This window comes from Antrostomus carolinensis, unplaced genomic scaffold, assembly GCF_000700745.2.
Source record: "Antrostomus carolinensis isolate BGI_N321 unplaced genomic scaffold, ASM70074v2 scaffold9425, whole genome shotgun sequence".
NCBI lineage: Eukaryota > Metazoa > Chordata > Aves > Caprimulgiformes > Caprimulgidae > Antrostomus > Antrostomus carolinensis.
In genome coordinates, this window is record NW_010317064.1 from 3,653 (window position 1) to 26,261 (window position 22,609).

The 22,609-nt window shown below is 38.2% G+C and overlaps 1 protein-coding gene across 1 annotated transcript; it reads left to right on the plus strand.

The window, feature by feature from the left end:
* Positions 1-252: 252 nt before the first annotated feature.
* Positions 253-22,603, plus strand: ANXA2 (annexin A2; the record flags this gene model as incomplete). Its single annotated transcript, XM_010168444.2, has 12 exons — positions 253-312; positions 4,908-5,007; positions 9,785-9,879; positions 13,234-13,347; positions 16,327-16,417; positions 17,773-17,852; positions 18,191-18,250; positions 18,902-18,995; positions 19,728-19,823; positions 20,806-20,864; positions 21,529-21,651; positions 22,577-22,603. Coding segments are annotated over exons 1-12 (987 nt in total), but the record flags the coding sequence as incomplete, so codon positions are not given.
* Between the last annotated feature and the right edge of the window lie 6 nt (positions 22,604-22,609).

A 22,609-nucleotide genomic window follows, 5' to 3' on the forward strand; every position in this document is an offset into this window, starting at 1 on the left:
GCAGAAGAAATGATTTTTTTTAAGGAGTAAAGATAAATTTTTGTTGTACAATGGAATGAAAATCTCTCACTCTTGCATTATAAACGGGAACGTGGCTTGGAAACTCTTAAATCTGCTTTTTTGCTTGGCCTTAGCAGATTTATTGGACCGTGTCACTTTCAGCACTGCAGTGTTTTAGGACTATGTAACACTCTGGTGTGAATGTAAATATATTTAAGTCTACTTGTTTAATTTTTTTTCTTCTTCCTCTAGCATTCTTTCAAGATGTCTACTGTCCATGAAATTTTAAGCAAGCTCACCCTTGAAGGAGATGTAAGTATTATTATCTAAACAAGAAAAATTTATTTTACTTAAATGCTACAGCTTGTTTCTTTTACAGGACTCTCTACCAACAATTGTACTGAGCTGTACAGTTTACAAGATTCACACATCTCTTCTACTTAAACTTACATTGACTAAAAACCTGATCAGCAGTGATCAGGTTTCAATCACAAAGCAGCTGTAAACCATAGGACAATTATATAAGGTGACTATATTTAATGACAGTTCTTCTAACTGGCCAGCAGCATGAGCCGTATTCATGTGCTGGGCCACATGAAAGAGATCACAGGACAAACTGAACAGCTAGTTTGCATCTGTGGTCCCTCTTTCTTCCAAAGGAACGAGTGAGTTAAGGGTGGTAAGAGAAGATGGAAATGTGTTCAGTTTTGCTGATACCTTTTCTTTTTTTTCTTCTTTTTTTTTTTCCCCCAATTAAAAATGGAGAACATTACTTAATGGGAATTAAAATATTGGGGAAATATTATTCCTGTAATGGTTGTCACTAAAAGCAAACTACCTCTTGAAAAACCTTTTTTTCTCGAATGTCTTTTCTCATTTTCTGTTTTGAAAAGTGTAAAGAATCTTGGGTTTGATTATGTATTTTCCACTGCATCTGCATTTGTTTCATAGTTTTATTGAAATACCAGAAAGCCACACTCTTTGTTTGATTTCTTATGTTGCAACATTAAATGGTAGGGTTAGCAGTGTAGTGTCAGGGTATCATGCCATGAATTTGTGGTTTCTGTGTTTGTCACCAAAGAGGAAGTGAATCTTATCCATACATTATTTCATCATGTTGCTTATAAACTTGCTATACTTTATAGCCAGTAACTCCAGATCTGAGCTTGGTACAAGCAAACTTTTTGCCTATTTTTGTTACTTGTTGCAAAATACATTATACCATCTGATCTTTGTGAAAGAGCTGTTGCAAAGGACTGGATAGTGCACTGTAGGTAAGTAGCAAAGCGCATTTTGTACTGCAAAAGCAGTCAGCTCTTCAGATTTCTTGGCTCTGTTTGTTTCAACAGAGAATTACTTTTGGAGTAATATTTGAGCAATCTGTTCTCAAGGGCAGAAATGTTTCTTCCATGATGCCTGTGAGTAGTTGCAAAAGTCAAATTTGAATACTGTTCCATGCCAGCATTTTCATCAGAAATCCTGCCGTAGAGTGTAAGAAATTTCAGGCAGCTGGTTTGTTCTGTAGATCTTAAGCTAGTTTGAAAAAGGATTTCCTCAGTTCCCCTAAGCAATGATTCAACAAGTTAATTGATGTTAAACACAGTACTTCAACCATCCATTTTTCTCAAAAAGTTTTTAACCTTGAGGGTATAGAATGGTCACAGCTGAACCCAAGTCCTGTCTTGCGCAGTAAGGACTGCATCAGTGGTACAGCAATTGATTTGTTTCAAGATGAAGAAACTGGCCACCTTGCTTCAGCCTGGTGTAATCTTCCCCTTCCTTTAAGGAAGGGAGGGAGTTGAGCTAAAGTTCATCTATGCTTGCAGTTTCTGCATCTATCCACAAGAGAGTATAGAAAGATTCTGTAATAAAGATCTTACTGTTATGCTTCATCATATGCTCCATCTTTGCACTGAGAATTGGAAGCCTATATTTTATTTAGTCAAGACTTTATAGGTTACTTGCCAGATGATGTCAGGTTACTCAGTTTTCAAATGTGACTGATGATTCTTATTTTTTTTTTTTTCCCAGTACAAGGAATACTGAGATGTAGAAAGGGTCCTGGGTTGGTTTTGTTTTTTGTTTTTTTGGTTTTTTGTGGGGTTTTTTTTGTTTTGTTTTTTTTGTTTTTTTTTTTCAAGAAATTAAGCCTCTTCAGCTTTCCTGTTATATATGCTCTGCTCTTCCCAGTAGGATTGAATTAATCAAGCTCGGAGGAAGTAAACCAGTTGGAGGACCTCTGAAGCATGTGTAGGGAGAAAGAAAAATCTTTCTCTGCTTTAGTATGACACAGATTGCTTGTGCAGTTACGCTTTAGCTGGACTTGTACTGCCACATTCTGGAAAAATTTGTATTGAACTACATGGAAAGTTAGTTGGAAAAACCCTCTTATCTGCAAACATACAGTGCCAGTACTGTGGTACAGTAGTGTACCAGGGTAATTTGAGAGCATATAGTCTGGAATTTAAATAGTTGTTTTTCATAGACAGAATAATCACCCTGATAAGACCTGTGTCTGTTCCACTGAAGAACTCAAGACCTGAGAGAGTAAAGCCTAATCTTTGTGCATGCTGAATTTGAAGATAGTCCATTTACAGGTAGAGTAGCCAGCAGAGGTTTCTGTCTTTCCTGGGTGTACATATGTATATAACACTCTAGGTTCTTTTGACCAGTATCAGGAGATCTGAATCCAACATGTTGCATGCATTGGGTGGAAGGACAGAGGAAAAGATGGCTCCCAGTTTGCAAATATGCTGTGTATTTTCTCAGTATTTTAATCTTACATTAAAATACTGTGTCCAAATGACTCAGTAAATACTTAGAGCTGGGGGGAAAGAGAGGTACTCAACTCTGCCAAGCTCGCAAGGTGACTTGCTTCAGATTATCCAGCAGTGCTGATTAATTAGGTAGAAGTGCCACATGATTGTATATACTAATGTGCTTTGGTTTAGGACTCTTTCAGGCACACAGATTTCTCTAAGGCACATCTCCATTTACTGTTTCTGTTAGCAATATGATCTGCTTAACAGGAAAGACTGTGTTTTGTGGTGTGGCTGTGGGCCAGACTGGGGCCGCTTTGCTAGATTGAGCTGATGGTAAGAGACAAAAGAAAGAATGGTTCAGTTTATCAGTGCTTTTTTGTCTTCCCGTCTCCACAGCATAACCCAGACTGTCTCAAAAAGGCACAGTGGTTGCTGCCAGAGGAATCTGTTCAGGACAGTGTGACCTCTACAGGATAGAAACAAGTGTAGTGGAAGACCATGGAATGTTTTTAGTTAAAATTTGTCCTGCTTTTAACAATTTGCATGTAAAAAGATCCTCCAGAGAGATTAAGATAGCTTAGTCCTGTTTATGAACCTGGCTTTCTGTTGGAGTTGGAGACATGTTGCAGCAAGTCCAGAGGAGGGCCACGAAGATGATCAGAGGGCTGGAGCACCTCTCCTATGAGGACAGGCCAAGAGAGTTGGGTTGTTCAGCCTGGAAAACAGAAGGCTCCAGGGAGACCTTATGGCTGCCTCCCAGTTCCTAGGGCATACGGGAAAGGTGGTGAGGGACTTTTCACAAGGGTATTTAGTAAGAGGATGAGTGTAACAGTTTTAAACTGAAAGAGGGCAGGTTTAGATTAGATATTAGGAAGAAAATTCTTTACTGTGAGGGTGGTCAGACACTGGAACAGGTTGCCCAGAGAAGTTGTAGATGCCCCCTCCCTGGAAGTGTTCAAGGCCAGGTTCGATGAGGCTTTGAGCAACCTGGCCTAGTGGGGGGTGTCCCTGCTCATAGCAGGGGGGTTGGAACTACATGATTTTTAAGGTTCTTTCCAACCCAAACCATTTTATGATTCTATGAAAAGTTTCTGGGGTTCTTTGCCAAGAAAGTTTAGCCATTCATTCACTTGTGAAACAGCTATGGCAATTTCAAGTGTTAGTCATTACACCTTCCTGTCAGAGGTTTAGGTCTCTAAACTGAACTCAGCAGAGTGGGATTTGTGAAGAGGTCTCTGTTATTTATATGAAAATCTGTGGTTTAGTTTAACCTGCCCTGGGAGGTGATACAAGCTAAACTGTTAGCTTGCACTGAGCAGCTAAGAAGAGTTGTATTTCTGTTCTGGTGACTTCCTATTTGAAGCTGTAATCTTCAGGAGAGGACAGCTGATAAAATCTGGTAACTTCTAAAATGTTGCACCTGTTTACTAAGTGAACTTACCTGCAAGTCCTCTTATTCTTAGCAGAGGTAATTTAAAGTGTCATTTGGTGTTGCTAGCCTCATGCTGCTTAAACCAAGTATCTGCAGGCATAGTTTCAAAAGTATATTGTGAGTACTTCTGCTTTGTAGAACTATAGGTTTAAAAAGATTTTTTTTGGTGTTACTTTTAAAGTTCATGAGATAGGGCACAAAACTTGTTCCGAGTTACTCATTGTTAATCTTCCATCTCCCTCTACTTTTTTTTCTCAATTGTAGCCTGTAATCCAAAGTAAAATACTGCCTTCAAATCTAAAATACTTCAGACTTTCATGGCAGATACTTAAACTTTGAGTTAGCTTTCTGTAGTCAGTTTCTTTCAGATCAAGCCACAAAACTGCAGATTTTAGAAGACTGAGGTTTGGGGAAAAAAAAAACCAACTTGGAATGTATTGGGTTTTTGCTGCAACAATATATAATACCTGTTTATATATATTATTTGTTATAATAAGCATGGCTGTGAGTGGGTTTCTGGACAGTATGCATCGGGAGAACAGAGTTTGGTGGGTCATAGCAGAATTCCATTTTCACAGATATCTGTTGGTAGTTCTTGTATTTAAAAAATTGGCTAAATAGCAGTTAACCAAGAAGCATGTGTCTTATTAACTGCAGTAAGGACAGGATTACATGATTTAAATTTGAGGTTGTTTTTCTTCCTCCTCTTCTAGCATTCTCTCCCACCAAGTGCATATGCCACAGTTAAGGCCTACTCAAATTTTGATGCTGACCGGGATGCTGCAGCCCTGGAAACAGCCATCAAGACCAAAGGTGAGGAACATGAGTTGTGGCTTTGATTCTACTTTTGATAGAATGGCTGGGGTGCCAAAAAAAACCCCCCCAAAAAAACAAAAACAAAAAAAAACCTTCTAAAAAAACCAAACGGTGTCTCAAGACCAACATTTTGATATCCTTATTCTAGGATACCTATTTCACAAGGTATTTGATTTCTAGACCTTACTGTTGAAATCTTGATTGAGTTAGATTTTGAACTCTGTAAATGCATACTTTGAATATGATTTTGAAGTTTGTAGCCAAGAGTTGAGGTTATCACTGAAAATGTCCGCTTTCTTCTCTTGATTCATGAGTACTTCAAATTCTACTACTTTTCTGCCACTGATAAGTATCAACTTTTATGGTGGTGACTTGGGATCAAGCTCTGAATCATGGATTTCTACTGGATTATTGGCTTGGACATTGCTTCTTCCTTTCAACTCTGGCCAGCTGAATAGGGATAATTTGTACATTTTTTCCTGGATTTTGAACTAAATGCTCATTTATCATGTATTAATGTGGGGTCAAAGAAAGTCCTAGATGCAACAGAATCTAGTTTCTGAAATGATGTTGCAGTATTTCAGGGGCAGGGCAATGTGAGAGTCCTCTGCTTCTCTGAGCCAAGCTCTTGGGTAGGCTTCCATCTCTGATCCACCACTTCCACTGAGTGGTAGGAGACCATAATGGAGCAGGGGATAGATGGAGCTGCATGGAAAAGCCTGGTACACCGAAACAATCGGGAGTACAGTCTGAACTACAGCTCTGGAGTAATAGCTTGGCAGTAATCCTCTGTCCTTGTCCTGCTCTGTAATAATGAAAGGGTGTGCCACACCTCACTGACTTCTTCCAGGCCAGAGAAGCAACAGCTGGGCGTAGCTGGAACTGCCAAGTCTTTTGCCTACATGTCAGGAGAGGGAGAAATTTAAAAGCCAAACAAGTTTCTCATCGGAAAGAAATGCAGCATCTTCCATCATTGCCAACAAAGCACATGTTTGACTTGCTATAAAATATAAAATATTGCCCCTCCCTAACAAGCATGAGGCTTCCTTTTGCAAGATTTCTTAATCTAACTGGAGAAATCCCTTGTCTGCACATTAAAGTAGGTTCAGTTCTGATTTTGAATCATTTTATAGTTTGTTTTTATTTTTAAAAATCCTCTTGCAGGGGAGGAGTAAATGTCATCATATTTGGCAGAAGATGCTTTGTGTGTATGTAGAATTTTCTTTAGGCTTTTTACAGCTCTGATTATAGGGCAAATCTAAACATGTCAAATATACTGTCAGACTTTCAGGATAGGTACAAATTTACACATTTTAACACTCAAGCTGTTGATTGCAGGGAAATTGCAATATCCTAGGCAGTACAAAAGCTTTGCCAGTCAGGAAAGTTAAGCTCTTGTTATTTTTTCACTTTCTTCCAGCAAAGATAAGCAGTTTGCTGAGTTTGATTTTAGGATACATAGAAATATTTTGTCAGTGAGATGATTCCCAACCTTTTGAAAAAACAGTAGGGAAACTTATTAATGGACCTGCATGTTCGTAGGATTGAGTTTGTCTGCATTTATTAGCGTGTTATCCAGGAGCTTTTCTGGGAAGGTGGTTGCAAAGGGGAGAATCTCTTCATGGTTTTAATACTGAGTCTTCCACCATTAAGACTCTCTCAAAGGAAGTATTCATGGGGGAAATAAAGAACAAGAGTGTTAGGACCCTTCTTCTAGGTAGTGTTTCCTTGCACGTTGAATGCTTGGATGTTTTCATCTGCTAATTCAGAAAATCTGCTAAAATATGAACTCTGTAAGATATATATGTGGGTTTTATTGAGGTCTTACGGTATACTTTTTTATTACATGACTGGCAGAATTCAGACACAGGTTTGTTGTAGGAAAGTGCTTAGAACATATAATAAATTTGATGTATCCAGAAACTGATAAAACAGTGATGAGGAGTAAACCATAACAGGGGTCTTCTGTAAGACTGAATTCACTGTTTATGTAGTATATCCAACATGCCTATACCTTTTAACAGAGTTTTTAATGTTATGAAGTAAAAGTTCAGAGGAAATCTGTTAGCATGCTGGTGGGGAAGGATAGTGCCTGAAATCTGCCAAACTGCATCAGTCAGATATTCAGAATATTAATAGTATCAGTAAAGAAATACCTCATTGCAACATGGTTTGGGTTTTGTGAAATCTTGCTAAGCAAAACAGGAGAGCTGAAATTATGTCTTATTTTATCTAATTTTTTCTCTTTGACTCCAGTGGGATCAGGCTTTTATCCACGGAAAATGAGACGCTGCAGATTGTGAGCTCAGTCAAATAGTCATAAGATTGTTGGTACCAGACACACGATGGTGTTGACGTCTCACAAAGGCTAATCACATACATCTCCCGCTAATAATTTGAGCCCAGCTGCAATCGCATTGCATTCATTCATGTAGATTGATGATCTCTGTGGTACCTAGATGCTGTTAGGACAGAAATAGCTTCTGGTATTCTGTCCACTCTGTCTTTGAAAATGAAATTTAACAGAACAGACTTCTAGTAAATGAGCTGAATGAATGTATACCAGCTCTTGCAAAATGGAAGTGTGTTAGCTCTGTTCTCACCTCATTCTAGAAAGTTAAGTGGCTGTCCATATCATCCATTTTGTTCAGAATAATGTTGATGCTGGTTTTTTTTCCTCATGGAAATTCAAGTACAGTGTCTTTTAAACAAAAAAAATTTAAAAAAATCTAAGTGGTCTTTTTAGTTATGTTAATTTCCTCTTTTTGTGCCGATTGAGTCATAACACTGCGATCTTAACAATGCAACAGATTGCCTCTTTTAACAATTAAAGTTGTTAGTAATCAGAGAGAGTTTTTTTAAGATCTACTTTTTTCCTCCCCTGTCAAATACATTTCCATCTGCAAGGAATTTTCTTGTTTTAAAAAAACCTGTGAGCTACAATGTCTAATTTTTAGTTGCCCCTTGGTAGAAATGCACTGATAGAAATGTGCCTAGCCAGAATAAATTTAGAAATAAACTTTTGTTTCATTACCATGCAACTTCCAGAGATTGTAGTGAAAAGCAAATAAAAATGTTTGAGCTGCTCTCCTGCTCCACCCCACCTCAGCAGATGTGAGTCAGCATCCTGTCCGTGCAACGTGATTCCCAAGTGTGAAGTACAAGCACTTTCTTTCCATTAAATGCCAGAGCAATGAGTTAACTTCGTATTTCCATCTACAAAGCATATGAGGCAGACTTGGATGCAGTAATTTGTGGGCTTCTAATCTATTACAATTGTGCTAAAACTTGAAAATGTGATTTACTGATTTAGAATGCCAAGAATAGTTTAAATTTGGAATTTATTAAAAATCTTAAGACACTGGATTATGCTGTGGCCCTGCAAGAGCTGAAAGGCCCCAGTGTCTGTGTATCTGTCTGTGTGTGGCTCTTTCTGGACTGGGAGAATTTGTTTTCTTTTATAAAATGAGAAGACTTTAGAATGTGCAGGAGTAGATTATGGCTGAAATGTGCAATCAGCATGTCTTCAAACTAAAATTTGTAACTAAGAGGTGATGCTTTCCAGGGCTTTTTGACTCTTGCAGGACAAGCTTGTGTGAGTAAGAGCACTGATGTAGGTCTGCCTCAGCATGAGCTGAGGACATCAGGCTATCGAGTACAGTATTTCACCATGAAAAATGTGGAGAAGAGGGAGAAAGGAATTTTGAGTTTGACTCATCATTTTTGATTCTGTAGTTAGGGGCTAAAAGATCTTTTGCAACATTCACACTTCATATGATTAATTTTATAATATCTGTTGCAGTCCTTTTTTTCAAGTCACTGTGATGCTGCTTTGGGTAAGGGGGAAAATAAATGTAGACTCCTGTGTTTTTCTCTGTATGTGTTGACCTGCATTGATGACCTCTACAGGTTCTAAAGCTATAGTGTGCATTAGGTTCTATTGACAGCCAGGGTATCTAACCCCAGATGCATGCTTAGGCTTTTAATTTACAATAAAACTTAATGATCTCCTTGCATTCAGCTTGCAGTTGCATTTAAGTGCATGGATTTGGAAAACTTCACTTAAAACCAAACCTTTACTGATATGTAGTTCACTTACTTAAAAAAAAAATAGGCTGGAATTCCGAGTGTTCAAGTGCTGTAGGCATGCTAGTTAAAACTCAGCATGGATCTTTGAGTGATGATTTAAAAAAAAAAAGTAGCGCGTATGTAGTTCTTCTGTTGTCAAAAGAAACCTTCTGTCTTCTGAGCCACCGAGAGAATGAAATATACTGTTTTGTTTTCCCATTTTTATGTTTGGAATGATAGGTAATTGACTATGAGTTAAATAGAAAATATAACTGCTTTATTAAGAAGCTTTAATTGAAAACACTCTACCAAAATGACAGGGCAGGCTTTAGTAAGTACAAGTTCCTGTCAGTTTTAAAGCTGTGTTCTTGAGCAGCTTGCTTTGCAGAATACTGAGTGACTGAACGCAAGTAACACAGACACACAAGTGTAGCAGAAAACAGAAGTAGCAAAGCTGGTCACAGACTAGACTTTGTTGAGGTGTATTCGTACCTGTGCACAAAAAGATCTGCATCACATTAAAATTTGGGCTGTAATTGGTTGCCCTTTCTCCAAGGCCAGGACATGACATATACTAACTAATGAGAGCTGTTGAGCTCTGCTCCAGACAGCACATATGCTATGTTTTGAGTGCTGGAAAACATGTTAGTACTAGGAGGGCAGTAACTGGAAAGCTTCTTTAACTCTTCATCTTATGTCTTTGTAGGTGTGGATGAGGTCACCATCATCAACATCCTGACAAACCGCAGCAATGAACAGAGGCAGGACATTGCTTTTGCCTATCAGAGGAGAACCAAAAAGGTAGCAAAATAAGGATACCACATGCTGAATATTTTTCTTGTGGACAGTTAGATCTTTCAGGGTTTGCATGTTTCACAGTTAATTGAGTGTAAACTGGAGATAAGTATTACTTGGTTTATCTTTTCACTGAAATTAAAGATGCATCTACTTTGTCCATGCTGTCACAGTTTACAGAATCACAGGTTGGAAGGGACCTCTGGAGATCATCTAGTCCAACCCCCCTGCCAAAGCAGGTTCACCTAGAGCAGATTGCACAGGAAATCGTCCAGGCAGGTTTTGAACATCCCCAGAGAAGGAGACTCCACACCCTCTCTGGGCAGCCTGTCCCAGGGCTCTGGCACCCTCACAGTAAAGAAGTTTTTCCTCATGTTTAAGTGGAACCTCCTGTGTTCCAGCTTGTGCCCGTTGTCCCTTTGGAGTGGTGGGAGTTCCAGATTTGTTGAGTATGCACAACTGGGACTCAAATCTGGTTTCCTAGTACCTCCAAAAATCAGGATGGGTGATGTATCAGCCAGCCAGCCACAGGATTCCCTAGTGAAATATGCTAAACAAGAGTGAGAAGCCATTGATGTGAAATGCCTTAGTTTGGAAGAAAAGATGAAAGGGAGATGCTTTAGGGGATTGAGGAGGTTTTTTTTTTCCCTTAAGACAACTCACCATAAGGAAAAGTTCTGCTTCTGTTCACAGAGCTAGCTTCAATGAGAAAAGACTGCAGTCAGTTGTGCCCCTAATGCTGCAGATATGGAACAAAGTGATACAATGAGTTGGGCTGTCTCTAGGTATTATATTATCCTGTCAGAAATACCTTATGTACTGATCTATTGATGGAGAGAAATCTGGAAAATATGTGCAGAATTCTGCATAATGAGTCTTGCTATCTGGAAAGCCAGAGCTATTCTCTTGACCTTTGAAGTTCTGAGAATCTTATTATAATTGAAGTTTTATGCCCACAAAAAAGAGGAAACTTATATAGAGCTAGGATTATGATGAATGTATCTCTTTCAGGTTTGCCAGACCTCAAATGGTAGTCCTCCAATAGCAGCCCAGAGTGCTCATCTGAAGCCAAATGTAAATCTAGAGTTAAATTTTGGGAATTCACTGACTTTTATGCATGGCTGATACAGGCACATGCAGAAGCACACGTAAATTGGACGCATGCATGTGTGCACCCAGCTGCACCCTGGTGGTCACGCCCTGTGGGAACTGGCAGCATCATGCATATAAGTGGACCCTGGTAATGAAATGCGTCACTTAAAGCTTTGATGTTTTGCACGACCACAAAAATGCACAGTCAAGAAAATCTGCAACTTTTTTCATCTGTTTCACCTATATTCATTGCTATGACCCAAGAGCAAACTGAATTTGTCAAATTTAACAAATGCCAAAGAATAAAACAGTCTGTAGAAACAACGGAAATTTGCGTTAGAAACCCCTCAGTGAAATAAGTTAATGGCAAGAGAGGAGGAAGTGGGATGTGAAAAGACATGTAAGGTATATCTTCTAGGGTCAGTATCCCATTATTTTCTTTGGCAATGTGTTGTGTTGTACTAGGCTGCTAATTTTGTGTGTTGCAGAATTTCTCAGTAGATCATTATAATAGTAAAAAGTCGCAGATCTACTTCTCTTTTCACTCCTTTCAGTTGAGTCTAATGGAAACCACTGGTAATCTTGAGGAATGGTGTTTGATCCATGCAGCCTTTCCCCATCACTAGCATTAATGGATACTGGGGGTTCTGCCTGTGTGTCTGGTCAGTCCTAACTGCCACCAATAATCTCTAACTTTGAAATAAGCTGATAATATCCAGATGCTCTTTTGGAACACTTAATAAAACCTTTTCTCTTTGTTATTTATAAATTAATGATATTTGTCAGTTGTCTGCTTCCCACTTCTCTCTTAGAGCGCTTCTAGCCATGGCAGAGAACCACGGAGTGGAGACGCTGCTTTTCTGGCAGGGGGAGAGGACCTTAATTCTCCAGAAGCCTGCTAATACGAGGGCAGGTGCTTGATTCAGTTTCAGGTGTTTTGTTGCAGTTACTTTGATAAATCCTGCTGTAGTGATTTGTATTTCCTTCAGCCTTCACACCAACATGCAAAGACTGCAGAAACTTTACTCACCTAGTTGGAATTCATGACACTGTCTTAAAATTTATTATGAAGATATGCAGTATCTTTGCTGTTTCAGCTGATGTTTGAAGAACCTGTCTTCATGCAAATAAATGATGGAACATTGTATCCAAAACTGAGTTATTGCACTAAAACATTTGTTAGACAAAAGCAGCTAGATACCCAAAACTTCCATTCACTATCTTGGTCAATCCATGCAGTAGGTGCATACAGTATAAGCATATACTAGTGCCCTGGATTAGATTAGTGATTCTAGAAATGAACTAAATGCCTCAGCTCTTCATCTCTCTGGCACAAACTTCTCTGCAGTTTTGCTTTCTCTACCCTCTTTCCTCCTACCCGTCAGACTCAAAAATTGTTAGTGTAGAAACCAGCAACTGAAATGCAGCAGTTCTCTTCTGAATGCTACAGACTCAACTTCAGCTTAGGGAATACATTGATCTGTCTGAACCCCAGACTTGATCCCAGGGATTTCAACTTTGTAACTACACTACAATGAAGCTGATATTAGCATTATTCAAGTTGCATCCAAAACTTGTAACAGAGGGCATGCCTCTGACTTTCAGTTGCTGCAGATTTGCATGCATCCTGTGAAGTGAACACACCTGAATGTTTCTTTCTCTAGGAGTGACTGACAATCAACAATAGACTTTGGATGCACAATTCTGATAGTTTCCTTGAAGACAGGGCTGATTTTTCTGTGCTCAGGGATAATTTTTTCTCTTCAGCTAGATGTTTGGGAACTGGGCCTGCACAGTGGAATAACGGCATAGTCAGTTTTCCGATGTCTTAGCTAGTAAAGGGTTGGGATAATAGGGAAAGCACAAAATACAGTGCTCCTGGGAAAACTGTGGGAATATGATGGAGAAGCACGGATCACAGGCAGTCAAACTCAGATCGGTCTGAGCTTATTAGCTCCAGCCAAGTGTCAGTGCTTCAGGACTGGAGCGGAGCTGTTCAGATGTATCTGCACCATGCTTCTTAGCACTTTGTCAGCCACCAAATAGATTTTTTTCGTATTTTCAAAGGATGAGAAAAAATTCCTTTGCCCTAATTTCTTTCTTAGGCTTTCACAAAAGAGAAGCTCTTCATGTTCTGTTTCCTTGTCAGTTGTGTAAAAAACGTTATTGCAGGTTTTGAGACTTAAAGCACTACAGGCTAAATTCTCTGGAGATCAGAAGTGAACTTTAATTTATTTTTTTTCCCCCATCATCCCTCCTTTTTTACAGGAACTTTCTGCAGCGCTCAAGTCAGCTCTGTCAGGTCATTTGGAGGCAGTGATCTTGGGCTTGCTGAAGACACCAGCACAGTATGATGCCTCTGAATTGAAAGCTGCCATGAAGGTAAACGAGCTTTGAAATTTAAGAATGTTAGTCTAACATCACTGTCACAAGAGTGAGTATGGACTTCATATCCAAGGCCACAGTTTTCAAACATGTACAATGATTTTTTTTTATTTTTTTTTTAAGTACTACAGTTTAAGTATCCACCTGCAAGGCATCCGAAATGAGCAATTCTGGAACCATGTGATTTTAAAATGTTAATTAAATCCTCTCTTCACAGAAAAAATAATTTTCATCAGGTCAGGAATAACCGATAGGCTCTATGCTTTGCTGACTGCTCTTAAAAACAATAGATAAGGTCATAGTACAAAGAACCATTAAGAGGGCAGCTGTTAGCAGGAGCCATTAAATCCTCTGCTAGCATTTACAGGCTTCAACAGTAGTTTCCAGTTACTGGGTCGTATCATTGATCTTGACAGAACATTCTGTACCAGACCTGCTTCTGTATAGAACATGAGCAGGATGGGGCGTCAAAAGCAGCCTCTGGAGAAACAGTGCAGCAGTGAGTTACTGTTCAGTCCTGTACAAGCACAGGCAAGTGTGGAATAGATGGCTAGTTTAGAAATACCCGCTCTGCAGGCCACTGAAGCAAGACTTTGAGAGTTGCTCATGCAAGTGCATTCACCTTTCTAAGCAAAGTAAGGTTTGGGAATTCATATTTCTAATCATAACTTAAATTCTTAATGTTCTTGATTAGTTAGGTTTTTTTAAGAATTAAAAAACAAATATTAAAATTTGTCTGTCAGAATTCAGAACAAGACAAAAATAATTAATTAATTTTTCCAGACTGTGAAAAAGGAGTTAAAAAACAAACAAGCAAACAAAACCACCACTGCAAAAAACCCGAAACCCAAAAAACTAACCCAGTATGGATATTTGCGTAATTAGATGCTGCCCTCTTCTGGTTTAAGTAGAGGCTATCCATAATTTACTGTGAGTAGGATTCGTTTGGTTTGGGGGTTTTTGTTGTGTTTGGGTTTGGGGAGGTTTGTTTGTTTGTTTGTTTGGGTTTGTTTTGTTGTTTCTTTAAATGCCTCAAATCTGATCTGTTTTATTTAGTATGACCACATACTTAAATAGCATTCATGCTGTATTTACGGCCCAAGCCATTACCTCAGAGTAGCCACAATTGTAGAATATTCTGTTCTCTTCATAGATCAGCTATTCCCAACTCCCAAGCATCTAGTCTAATGTTCTCAATTTTCCTGAGCTTAAGTTTGACTTGATATAATAAGCTGTAACGTGGGAATCAAAGTTGAGTAAAGCAGAGTTATCATTGAAGAGTTAAATCCTTTTTTCTGGTACACATTCTTATTAAATATTTTAAAAAATACTTAGAAAATATTAAATTTTGTTATCCTTCATTTCTTCCCCAGATACTTATTAGAATGACTGTGAAAGCTTTCCTAATTCTCTTAGCTATGAACCATTTTTTAAATTACTTGGTTTTAGTCCTCTCTCTTTTTTTTTTTTCTTTCTTTTCCTTCCCCTTCAGTAGAGACACTTTTTCCAAGAGGGTAGTTTTCTACATAGTTACCTCAATTTTCCACATGTGAAAGACTGCAGCATGAGAAGTTGTCCCAAGATGGTACCCAGCAGACTCCTCTTGGAGTCCTGTGCAAACCTTGTCCATTATTGCCACATACGAAATGGTGTTTGGTTACAGAGGGGCTTAACAAACAGCATCCTAACAGGAGGTATAGGAATGTTTTTTCTTTCTGCTGGTGATGCTGGAAGATGAGACTAATGAGATTGGCATGAATGTGGTTCATTGGTAGGTAAGAAATAAAAGAGAATGAAAAAAAAATTACCAGTGGAATTTATTTTTCAAAAGAATTATTTTCAAAATACTAAGGCACCTGGCTTCCAGATGGCTTTACCAGCTAGTAACCCCAGACATCCTCAGTGGTCCCTGGAGAGAGAAGCATCTTCAGCTCATCCAAGTTAGCCTTCTGTTCTGAACCTATCCTTCTGCGTTTCCTGTCCTTCTCCAGAAACAAGAATATTGCAGTTTTTAATTTAATTTAATTTTTAATTTGGCTGTTTATCTATAGAAAATAATTGAACAAGGTTTAGAGCACATTGTTCAAGCCACAATTTTTGGAGTATCTGAGTTACTATTACGTTTAATTGATAGCTGATACATTTCCATGTGGTTTATAACTTTGTTATAGTGCTAATACCTATATTTTTTAAACAGTAGTAATGCAGCTTAGTTCAAAGTACTGATTCTTCATTGACCTTGATCACAGAAGTGGCTTGAAATATTATATGACCTCTCAATTAATTCAGCTTGTTAAAAATATATAAAATCTTAATATCTAGTTTGTCATACTAAATACATTTATTTCTTAATATTAATATAGCTAATAGTAACATTTCATCTGTATTTGTAATGAAACACAAATGTGTTGTGAAGTACATGGAAAATACAGACAATTCAAGAGGGGCTATTTATTAGCTAGAAATTCAGAACATGCTGAAACCTTTGCTGACTTGGAGACAAGGCCAAGGCTAATGATGGTGTCATCCTTGGATTTGCATTTATAGTGGAGGAGTTGTATGGAGGAAGGTGGGGAAGAAAAGAAGGGAAGTACAAGTTGGTTGCTGCCTTTTTGCATGCTAAGAATCAGATTTTCTTCTTGTGCTCTCAGTGGAGAGAAAACAATCACACAGGGATCTGTGATAAGTTGACCTCAGCCAGTTATGCTGATGGACGGGCCACGGAGCGTTACAGACACTCACAGCAAATGCACATTGCCCAGAGATGACACCTGCAGGATCTCAAAGCTATCAGAGTAGTATTTGGCAACTGAAAATGCTCCATTTGGGGTTTCTTGGGCATAGTTAGCAAAAAATATCCCTGAATGGTTGTGAAACTGTTAGATTCAGAGAAAGATGTCTGTAAAATATTTTTAAACCATTCCAGCATGCCTGTTCATTTCCAGCACCTAACTGGATCATATACGTGTGTTACAGGGTCTGGGAACTGATGAGGACACACTCATTGAAATCATCTGCTCACGAACAAATCAGGAGCTTAGTGAAATTAACAGAGTCTACAGGGAAAGTAAGTTCACTTTGAAAGTTTTGATGTACTATGTTTTCACACTAAGTTACTTGGATAAGTTCTCAGTGTGAATTTAATTATTAGAGGCCCTTACACAACATCTGCTTTCATTCTCTGGCAGTGGGACATAATATACTATTTTGTACTGGTGTCCTGGATATTTAAGTGCCTTTATGTAGTTTCATCTTGTTCCTTGGTAGCATACAAATTGGAAAACACTTACTACTCATATAAGTTGTGTCTAAATGTGATTTTTTTTTTCTGTAAGCTACATGCATCCTGTGCATAATGACAGAATTAATGATGTTAGATTTATGGATTCTAGGATCAATTATGTAATAAGTAAGTGAATGTGAAATCTCCTGAAACATGCTTGTAAATTTATTTAGGAGACCTGCTAGAAAAGACATTAAATACAATTTCATAAAAGCATTTGTTCTGGTTTTCAGCTTTTCTAAAGCATGTTATCTGATTGAAGCTATAATTCTTAGTTGATTATAAGCAGATGTAATAGTGATCTAAGATCCATTCTCAAAAAATAATACTTTTCCTTTAACATTCCTTAATTTTTTATATTGGCAATTGTCGTTGGGTTTATTGCACTTCAGTAGTGCAGCTGTCCAGTGCTTGTTTGTTTCCCTGAGTTGAGTTTCACCACGAATAGACTGAAATTTGCTGTGTGCTAATGCTTAATAGTTGTCAAGCAGTTCTGGTAAGGTGTTGGCTGAGTCAAAAAGGACAAGCAAAACCAGTGTCATCTTAAAGGCTGGTATAAAAAAAAAAAAAAAAACATGTTTCAGCAGAGAGAATGTTGCTGCTGTGGATTAGGTTGCTGTTGAAAAGAAGAGAGAACGTGGTTGTGTAGCAATATAGAGTATTGCTACTTGGAAAGCAATGAAAATGTTTAGACACCAGACCAGAATCACACACAGCATTCTTGTGATTGATTGTAACAGCTTTTGTTTTTTGCATTAAACTTGTAATTGCAGTTAGAAATCCAAGAGCACAGAAGGCCTAATTGCTGTTTATCAAACAAGCAAACATTCATTGGTAGCTAAGAATGCTCTAACAGGATATTGAGCTTAAAACAATATTCCCTTCTTTTTAACAGTCTCAGGCTTTCCTGTTACGTTTCCATGACAGACTTTTGATTGCATGGGCACTCTCATGACTAGCTGGTAGTGATGTTGATTTTGTTGTGTGCAAGCATGCATTTGTTTTCGTTGTCTTCCACAAGTGACTTAGATTGTAGCTGTTTGTTTACGTCCATAAAACACAGCAATTAGCAGCTGTTCTCATTGTGAAGGAGTATTTGTAGGATACCATTCACTTGAAAATATTTTTTTGTTTTCTAGTGTACAAAACAGAACTGGAAAAGGACATTATATCAGACACATCTGGTGACTTCCGCAAGCTAATGGTTGCCCTGGCCAAGGTAAGTCTGTTCATATTTTTCCACTTTCCCTAATGTGCCTGGCCTTTGGTAACTGACTGATGACTGCCAGTAAAACAACTGAATTTCTAATTAACTTTTAAATTTACTTGTATTTTCACTGTCTTTTGGGGAAAAAAAAAATATTCAAGTGTTCAAGGGCAAAGTATTTTGACAAAAATCAGCATTCATAGCAGCAGCTTCATAATGAGGGTGGAGCATACTGTTACTCATTTAGCAAATTCAGATTAAAAAAAAAATCAAAGATAAAAGAATATGCATATAGTAAACTGCTTATTGTCTATTAAACCTCTTCTAAATACTGCTGTCCTTGTTTGAAGGGCAAAAGGTGTGAAGATACCTCTGTGATTGATTATGAGCTAATTGACCAAGATGCTAGGGTAAGTGCTGGTAATGACCATTAAATGTCTTAAGTTGATCAAGCTTTTGGGGATATTGAAAGTACAAATGCTATGGGAGTGAGAAGTATTTATGAAAGTAGAAGTGTATATTTCAGATTGTCTTGCACAGTAATCTTTGCATGCTATCAAGGTATCTGCCACTTGCAATCCTGATACCTTCAGTTATCAGTTTTCACAGGGTACTTGCCCACTAGTACCCATACAGAGGCTCTCTGGTGTTTCCCTTAGGCACATTGAGGAAAAGAAATGCATATATTGTGAAGACTGGTTGCAACCAAGTAATTGTGTAAGATTGAGAGAAGTATCATTGAACTTAGTGGCTGGTAACACTTCTTTATTACATCTGTATCTGTCCTACTACATCTGTATCTGTCAAGACCAGTTCCACTGAGGTAAACGGAGCTAAATACAGAGTAAAACCAGTACATAGAGGTAAATAAAAAGTCTTAGTTTCAGATGAGATCCATTGATCTTGTCCTGGTGGCCTGCCGAATCATGTGTCCTTTTGTATTTCTCCCACTGACGCATTTCTAGTAGTGCTTGTTTTCCAGTAAGGAACTTGCATACATTTGGGATGGCTTCTTGTGTAGCTCCTGATTTTCATGATTCTGCTTTTCATTCTAATCCCAGGAGCTCTATGATGCTGGTGTGAAGAGGAAGGGAACTGATGTCCCCAAGTGGATCAACATTATGACTGAAAGAAGTGTCCCCCACCTGCAGAAAGGTACTGTTCAAGAGACAGATAAATTTTTTTCCTCTTAAGAGGAAATTATACCAAAGTGGTAACTGTTTCATCCCAGATATGATTGAAGTGAATATGAAAAGCACTCATAAAACATAGGAGATCTCATAAATCTTAATTCATGTCTAAGCTGATAATTTTTTAAAAAAACATAGTTATTTCTCTGAATGTGTTAATCTCACAGTTTGAATTTGTGTAGAGCTCTTTTTTACACAAGTATAAAAGTGCTCAGTTATGTTCCAAGTACAATGACAATAGAAATGTTACAAATCTAGAAAACATGGCTGCAGGAGACCTTGAGAAGTCCTTTAGCTTTTCCCTCTGTCCTAGGTTAGCTTAGCTATATTATGCGTTTAAATGTGACAGTGAAGACTCTCAAAAGCAGCTCTGATATTGCTGTACACAGCACATGGGAAAGCCGTTTGAAGACTTTTCTTTTCAGGGCCTAAGTCACTGTTGTTTCAAAAAATATTAGTGCAGAATTAAGATGATATTTTACCAGATTATGGAGGTGTTCAGGGAAAACAAAAAAGCCATAGCATGGGAACTTTACTGACAAACTTAGGCTGTACTTAAGATAAAGTTCTCAGGACAGATAGCTATTTTTTTAATCATGTGTCTCTGCATTGCTGTTGCTATGTTTTTGATTTGGATGGTTACTTTTACCAGTTCTTGGTCTGCTTTTGGTTTCACCTCTTTTCTTTCTTATGATAGTGTTTGAAAGGTACAAGAGCTACAGCCCATATGATATGTTGGAGAGCATCAAGAAGGAGGTTAAGGGAGATTTGGAGAATGCTTTTCTTAATCTTGGTGAGTTACCCTGAAATAAAAGAGTATCTTTAGATAGGATCTTTTCAGTGCTCTTCCAGTGTATTGTGATAGGATAGGGCTCAGCTTCCTCTGCATTGCTGGACAAGAAAGAAACTGGACGTGCTGCCATTATTGCATCCACTAGTGTATTTTAGGATATTACAGATATTGAGAAGTAGCATATTTTTGCCCTTTGCAAAATACAAGCCTTGCTTTCCAGATGAAAATAAAAACGTGTGTGTTTTGTGGTCTGTTGTTAGTTCCTCTTTTGCTTGATACAGAGGCTTAGTGTTTGTTACCTCAAACAAGCAAAAAGGTTGGAACTATACCTGAACACATTAAGTATTCAACATAGACATAGGCTGGAGAGAGAACAATGTGTGTGTGTGTGAGAGGAGGAGATGGGCAGTGGAGGATGCTAGAGGCTAATAGAAACTAACTTGGCACTGGATTCTCTGAAATAGGGAGGCAGGGTGTAAGGCTGGTACTGTGGCATAAGATGAAGATGACAAGGATGTCTCCAAGATTAAGAGGAAATTTTTTAAGAGAAAATCCATTTCAGACTAAGGGTGATCTGAGAGCTCTGTAATGCAAATGGAAAATAAACAGAGCTCAGGCTTGAAAGGGAGACTTCTTGTGGATTAGAATACAATGAGTGTTTTCAGAAAAGAGGTTGCTTACAGAAGTGGAAGAATGAACTGTGGTGTGTGTGGAGGAGTGCTAGCATTCTGAAATGATATTAGCAATGGAAGGAAATACTTTCTCAGTTACAAGCGCTTGTGGTTCAATCACAGTCTTAGCCAAATAACTTCTAAGTGCAACTCAGGTAAAAATAATTTCTCTGTGTCCCCTTTTGGAGAAACTTTTGCTGAAAACCTTATTTTGACTACTTATTATGTCTTTTAAAATGGCTCCAAGATTCTGTTTTCTGCTATTCCATGTATGGGCAGGGTATGTAACTATTCTTATCTCTCTTTTTCAGTCCAGTGCATTCAGAACAAGCAGCTGTATTTTGCGGACAGACTGTATGAATCCATGAAGGTAGGAAAATTGTTCTTTCTTTCTACTCATTTTTTTCTTGCCATTGTTTCAACAAATTTGAATTCCTTAGGCACTTTTATTCATATGATCTGCAACTGGCATGTGATTGAATTAACAATGACTTAGTGTTGTTCAAAAGCATTCTTTAACAGTTATGAGCCTAGGCCATCTATTCAGGTGGATCTGGTATAGGGAAGAGTCTCATAATAATGATTTGAATTAGATCAGTTGATTATAATTATCAAAGTTAGACACATCTTTTGCATGTAACCAAGAGCTGATAGCAGAAAAAGCTGTTTATTGAAGTGCCAAAATAAGATACTAAATTTGCCTCAAAACGTTTTCTTAAGAAAAGGAATGAAAGAGAGACACGTGGTGACAGGCATTAGGCAGTACCAGGAAGACCTCCTGGTGAACTAGAACTGCTGCTTACAGTCTGAAGTAGCTAGAGTTGTGACTGGATGTTGGTCAAACACTGCCGATGAGAAGGGCATGTTCATGCTCAACTTCCTGGATCATAATAGTGACCTTAGTTAGAAGATTTAATTAATTGTATCTTTCATTGCTATATCTCAGTTGCCTGTAATTTGCTGTCTTACCATTACGTACAGTGGCCTTCTACGCATTTCAGCTCTTAAAGCTCTAAATGTGTATCTGCTTGTAGGGCAAGGGAACCCGTGACAAGGTTCTGATCAGGATTATGGTCTCCCGCTGTGAGGTTGACATGCTGAAAATTAAGAGTGAATTCAAGAGGAAATATGGAAAATCTCTCTATTATTTCATCCAGGTAAGTTTTTCAGCTTTCTTTTTAACTCAATTGTGTATGGACCTTCGCAGCAGTCTTTGTTGGATTAATCATACCATTAGAATTCATGGGAAGTGTTCTAGAGGCTGCAGTGAGAATAATACATTATTATCCATGCACTATGGGAAGACCCACCTTTAACTTTACAGTCTACAGCTGGTACAACTCCTGGCAGCCACTCGGTGGTGCAGGTAGGCTTTGTGCAATCAGCTGATGTGTTATGAAGGAAAATTTGGTTCACCTGTCCCTATCCTCAGAGCAAAAGAAATGAGAAAACAGAATTGCTCTGTGATTGCTGAATGAAAACAGCATCTGAAGTGCTGCTGCCTTTCATTTCAGTGCCCAAGGAGTAGGTTTTTTAGCTGGAGTGATTTTTGTCCATTGCTGTGAGTGGGCAGGAGGTATACGTGCTATGTTTTATTTAACCTGGGGCATATGTAAAGAGCTTGTGCATCTCTTTAAAAACTAGTCTCTTCTACCTACCCTCACAACAGCGTATGATACATTCTTCCTAGTGTAAATCAAGTTGCATAAAAATCTTAAGCCATCTCCTGAAGATGTGAATTTTTAGATTATAAGCAAATTTTCAAAATAGTGAACTTGATGTATGAGCTTTGCAGTGATCAGTGAGAAGGAACAGAATAGAGTCTTTCAGTTTCCCTTTGTTGTGTTACTCTTTTTCATACCCAAGTTTCTCTTCCTTCTTGGCCTTGCATTTGTATTGCAAGAATGATAAATAATTTCAATTCACACAAAGGTAAAACACAATCTGGTCTCCTCTAAGCTGACAAGGCTTCAACTGCGAAACACAGTCTGTCCCACAGGTTTAGAATATAATGCATATACTTCCATATTTTCTGACTGTTTCCTCATGTGTCTTTTTCATTTTTCTTCTCTTCCTTTACAGCAAGACACAAAAGGGGATTACCAGAGGGCACTG